The 5,969-nt window shown below is 30.9% G+C and overlaps 1 protein-coding gene across 1 annotated transcript; it reads right to left on the bottom strand.

The window, feature by feature from the left end:
• Positions 1 to 3,346: 3,346 nt before the first annotated feature.
• LOC133696568 (glucan endo-1,3-beta-glucosidase 2) lies at positions 3,347 to 4,734 on the bottom strand (the record flags this gene model as incomplete). The annotated part of the gene is made up of 1 exon (XM_062118788.1): positions 3,347 to 4,734. A coding segment is annotated over one exon (1,080 nt), but the record flags the coding sequence as incomplete, so codon positions are not given.
• Positions 4,735 to 5,969: the final 1,235 nt, after the last annotated feature.

Genomic DNA, 5,969 nt, shown 5'->3' with positions numbered 1-5,969 from the left:
TGGCTAAAAGAAGATTGCTGAATATTTTTTGCAGTTTCTGGGTTTGTTGATGCATCATTCATGTATGGGTAGAGCAGAAATTAAATGGGAACGGACCTGCTGCACATTTCTATGAGGGCTGGAAGAATAATATTGAATAAATCTATTTTTTTTATTGAAAAAATATGTGTTAAGCTACGAGGTTTTTTTAAAAAATTAATATTTTTTATATTTTTAGATTATTTTGATATACTAATATTAAAAATAATTTTTAAAAAATAAAAAAAATATTATTTTAATATATTTCTGAATAAAAATTTCTAAACAATCATAATGTAAATACATTCATTACTAATAATTATTCAATTTATGATCTAATTCATTAAACCGGACAATGATTCCCGTGGAAACACAAATAATGGATGGATAATTCGAAAATAATATATGATTGATTTGTGTATAAAATAAAAAAGGAAAGAAAGATATTTCTTTGACTACAAAAGCAAGGGGTGCATTTCAACAAATAAGGGGTGGAATTTAGTGAGACCTAGAATAGTTGGTTTACGCTTCTCTTCGAGTTATATTAATTTTAAAAAAACATAAATAATTATGCATGCATTACTGATCTATTTTTATTTGTAAATAAAATTTTAATTATAAAATAAAAATTTAATATATACAAAGTATTTTTTTTAAACTTCAAAACCATAATAATTTTTATCAATTTAAGTTAACTTTAACAAACTATTAAACCTGCATCTTGAGTCATGGATATAATTAGATTTAACAACATTGATTTTTTAAATAATTTTTATTTAATTATATAATAATAAAAATATAGATTGCTTAAAAAAAAAACCAAACAAAATTTTAAATAAAATAATGATGGGCTTTAAAAAAAAACTTACTGATATTATAAAAAAATATTATACTCTTATTTAAAAACAAAATAAAAATCGAATAACATCTAAAATATATTCTTAATTAATTTAATAATTTGATAAACTAATATATTATTAATATTTAAAATTAATTAACTTTTAAAAATATAATTTTAAATTAATAAAAAAGTAAAAAAGGTCAGGCATGAGTTTGGCTTGAAATAAAAAGCCCAAGCGTGCCTAGTGCTTTATTTTATCACTTGTTTACTTTTTTTTAGTTGTTTATTTGGTGTTTAAAATTCAGCTATCACTGTAATGACCAGAAATCAAATGAGGGATTTTGTAGTTTAAAATTTTATTTTTCAAATATTTTTCATCCAAAAAATCATAAAAACCAATATTAACCAATCAACAATTCCAAAACACTTAGAAACAAAAATTAATTGAGTTGCAAAAATAAAAACCAAACCTAATCTATTGTTCCCACTATGTTTAGAGAAAAAAACACTATAATTAAACCCCTTTCATCGAATAAAAATCTTTAATGCTAAACTTGGTAATTTTGATTTTTAAAATCGTGATAATTAATATTTTTTTTCCATCGTTTTTGGTAACTTCTTATCTTATCTCTCAAATATAAAAACCAAAAAATAAATTTAAATTTTTGCACTAAAATAAGAATTATAATGAATTTAGAATGAGTCATATATTTTCCTTGTCTTTTACTTTTCATTCATTTATCTTTTAATTTGGTATTTTTTTTCAAACCTAATTTTATCTAATTATACTAAAAAAAAAACAATAGCAAGAGGGAAAAAGGTTTGGAAATGAAAAAAAAGGTATATTATATTAATTAATTCTACCATTTGAATCATGAATATGCATTAAAGATGTCCCAGGAGCTTAGATCGATGAAAAACATCAATACAATCCCAGTAAGCTAGAATTAACTCATTATTATTTACATGAACTAAAAGAAAGGTAAATATATCAATTCCTATTTGTTTGTTTGCTGGAAAATAATTTTTTTTTTAAAGTAAATTCTGGAAAAATAAATTATTTTTCGATGTTTTGTAGTGTAATAGAAAATAAGTTGGATTATGTCACGGAAAATGAGCTGGAAAATAACTTATTAATATTTTATTTTTTTCAAGTTTATTAAAATAATAATAAACAAATCTTACAAATTAAAAAGTTGAATGAGAATGAAATTGAAAATGAAAAAAATATAATTTCATAAATTATCTCAAATAAAATAAATAATAATCAAAATAATAGAGATCAATTTTTAAAATTAAAAAAATTAAAAATTAAAATAATAATAATTAACATTTTATAAATTATTTCAAATAAAATAAGTAACAATCAAAAGAACGATAACCAAATTTGATAGATAAAAAATTTCAATTAAAAAATAATAATGGAAAAGTAAATAACAATTATAAAAATAAGGACCAAAACTAATATAAAAATCTAAGGGATAAAATTGAAAAACAAATATTCAAAACAAAAAATATATAGCAATCAAAAGTTTGAGGATCAAATTTGATATAATCAGCAAATAATATGACATTTCTAAATTTTTCATAACTTCTGAAAAGTGTTTTCCGTTCAAAATAAAAGGAAAACACTTTCCTGAAAACCAAGCTAAATTTTTATTTGACCGAAAAGTATTTTTGTTGACCATCTTTTCTAAAAACAAATAACTACAAAAAAATTTTAAAAAATAATTTCTTAAAAACCAGTTTTCAAAAAACATAAACAACCAAATGCATAGTTTAAAGGAATCCACAAAATGCCAGTAAGAGATAATATTGCGATGCAATTACTCAACAAATCACAAGATAGTGAAAAGACTTACCCAAATCCCATAAAACGTATAACATTGCTGTCAGGGAGATTAAATTACCGTCATTTCAACTGCTTTTAAGGTTTTTGGATGTGCTTTTGGAAAGTCGAAGATGATGTGCCTTTGTGTATCGCATCATCTAAACAAACAATCTCACGTACGCTGTGCAGATAAACATGGCTGGCAGGGCATCTGTGCCCTTGGTTGGTGCTTTAAGGCTCTAATTCAAGGTACTGATTAAACAAGTTCTATCAATTTAATCATCCTAATGAACAAAAATTTCCCATCACATGAATCATCAGGCATTCTTTCTCTGGTAGTAACAATAATTTGAATTCCTTTTGTCATGTATGGTCTGATGTAGACCATCAAATGCTTATGGATTTCGGCACGATGATGTTTATGAACAATCAATCAACCATTCTTTCTCTTGCGCGCAGTAACAAAAAAGTGCCATAGATCAACCATTGCATGAAACTCAACACCACTTTGCACTGCAGCTTTCTAAACAACAAATGTGTTAGAAACAGATTATGGAATTCCAAATTTCCAGTCACTACAAATTTGAGATGTAGAGCATTAAAGGCCTTACAAGAAATCTTATCTAATCGAATCTACAACAACTCCTTACACGTTGTGACTTGCCCTCCTAAAACACAAACTAAATCTCATGAAAAACCCAACATTTGTCAACATCAAATGGGCTATTTGAAGAAATCTAAACTTCTTAGAATCAACTCCTACTTACTATTATCTCAACAACAGTAAACAAAAAACGTGTGCGGTACCAGTTAACCCTATCCATCCAACAGAAAGCAGAAACCAGGAACAAATTAACCCTATTTTCCATTTAGCTCTCCAACAGCAGTACTAAACAAAGCTGTTTACTTAAATCCCAGTACTCCACCAAACAAACCAGGAGAAATTCCCAGTCACCCAAATCCACTAAACAAGAAAGAAACCAACCAATAACCACCATACCAAGCAAACACGCATAGAAAGCACCCTTCCCACACCAATTCCACCACAACCAGAGAACTCAACATGATACTTTTTACTCATATTCGCATACAAAATCCCCCAATTTCTAGTCCCTTGTTTCACATTATCCTTATCCATCAACTCGAATATGTAAGCCTGTGAAACCCCTTCTTTCCTTAACGGGGTGCCCACCCCAGACCTTAAATGCCCAACCAAACCCCTAACATACATCTCGGCATACTCTAGCTTCGCATCAACCTCAGTTTGATCTCCACCGGTACTCGGCCACCCAGTCTCCGCCACTATCACCGGAAGGTTCTCATGTCCGGCCACCGCAAGTGCACTTACAACCGCATCCACCATCATATCGAAAAGATTCCTGTATCTAACTCCAGTAATCAAATCATCTCTAAAATTGAATGGATGCTCTTGAAACAAAGCAAACCCTAATGGAATCTCAGAGTTGATCCTATACAAGTTATACGGATAAAGATTCACCAAGAAAGATGAATTTGTATCTTCCAAGAACTGAAGCAATGGCTTTATCAATAATTCCCCAAGCGGTTCTTGGAAAGTACCAGAAGAAGGTGGAAACGGCGTCGTAATAACGTTCACGAAAGAGAAAGTCGTGGAGACTGAGATTTTTTTAATCCCGAGGTCACGGAGTGCCAGGTACACGTTCCTGATTGCAGGAAGTAAAAAGGGAGACAATTGCGAGACGGCATCGTCTCCAACTGAAATGAGAGAAATCTTCGAGCGAGGGTAGAAAGGGAGGACGTGACCGTAAAGCCAGCGGGCAGCGAGTGAGCGGTTGGCGGCGAGAGGAGGGAGGAGGGAGTTAGGGATGGAGAGGAAAAGAGAGGTGTTGGTGAAAGCGAAAGAGCGGATTAGGTTAGGATCGGGGTTTGGGAGGCGGAGAGAGTGGATGTTGAGGGAGGAGAGAGCGGAGAGGACGCGATCCGCTGTGAGGGATGGTGTAGAGGAAGGGGAAGGCTGCGGCGGCGAGGTGTAGGTGACGCCCAATGTGGTGGTGGTGGTGATGGAGACGGAGGGGGAGGGGGAGGGAGGGAGGGAGGTGGCGGTGGTGATGGAAGGGAAGAGTGTGAGGGAAAAGAAACAGAAAGAGAGGAAGGAAACGAGAGGATTCATGGTTTCTAGAGAGAATTTTTTTCAGGGAGAGATGAAGATTGTTGAGGAATGGAACGGGTGTTCGTTATGTGAATAAAGGCGGGATATTTAGTTGGGACTCTCGGGGTGCGCAACGCGCACCGATGTGGGTGGTAATGAAGCGGGAAAGTTTGAAAGGTGAGGGTAGAGGATGCCACGTAGGGGGGGTCTGGAGAAGCACCAGGCGAAAGTTAGTTGGGTTTGTTGTTTGTTACGGTTAAACTGGGCGGGTCAATTCATGCTCTCTCAGTTGCAGATGCCAGATATTAGCAAGGGTTTAGATTGATGAAATCTGATTTGTACACGTGGTCGTTTTAACAGAGTGTATGGTGGTTACTGCTTATCACGGAGTTTCTTTTTGGGCGGAAAAAAAATTTGATGATTTGATTTCATGGGAGCCCATGACGCTCGTGGAGGAAGTAACTTAAGTCCATATAATATTAACCCATCCATTGTCCAATATAATATTACAAGGACTTAAGCCTTGAATCCATATAATATTAACCCATCCATTGTCCAATACATAATACTTGCTGTTGGACCCGCATTCTGCAACGAGTGAGATAATTTTTAAAAACAAATTATATATACAAATTTTTTTAATATATTTTCATACTTTAAAAAATAAGTGTAATTTAAAATTTTTATACATACATGTAATCAAATTAATCAATAACCATGTGATTAGAATAAAAATTATTAATGATATCTAAAAATAAAAAAAAAATCAAAAAACAAGTATAAATTAGAATATTTAATCTTATAAGATGAGATATTTACTTGGTTGTGTTTATTGAATTTGTTTAAATTGATTTGATATTAAAACTAGACATACATGCTAAATTGATTAAATAAAAAAAGTAAAAAAATATCATGCAATGTTGTACATATTATAAATATCATTTAAAAATAAATATTTTTTATTTTAAAAAGTAAGGTTTTTGCATGCAAAAGATGGAAAAAGAATTATAGATGGTCTATAATAATCTTTTAAAAAATGAAATACACACAACACCGTAAAAAAATTCTTTATTCGTAAAAGGTTAAATAAAAAGAAGAAAAAATCACAAATGAGGGATATTAATGAAAAGGTAAATTTGAACATCATATAT

Source organism: Populus nigra, chromosome 6 (assembly GCF_951802175.1).
Source record: "Populus nigra chromosome 6, ddPopNigr1.1, whole genome shotgun sequence".
In the NCBI taxonomy this organism is placed as follows: Eukaryota; Viridiplantae; Streptophyta; class Magnoliopsida; order Malpighiales; family Salicaceae; genus Populus; species Populus nigra.
Note: the sequence above shows the minus strand (reverse complement) of the source record. Positions and strands in the feature narration are given on the sequence as shown.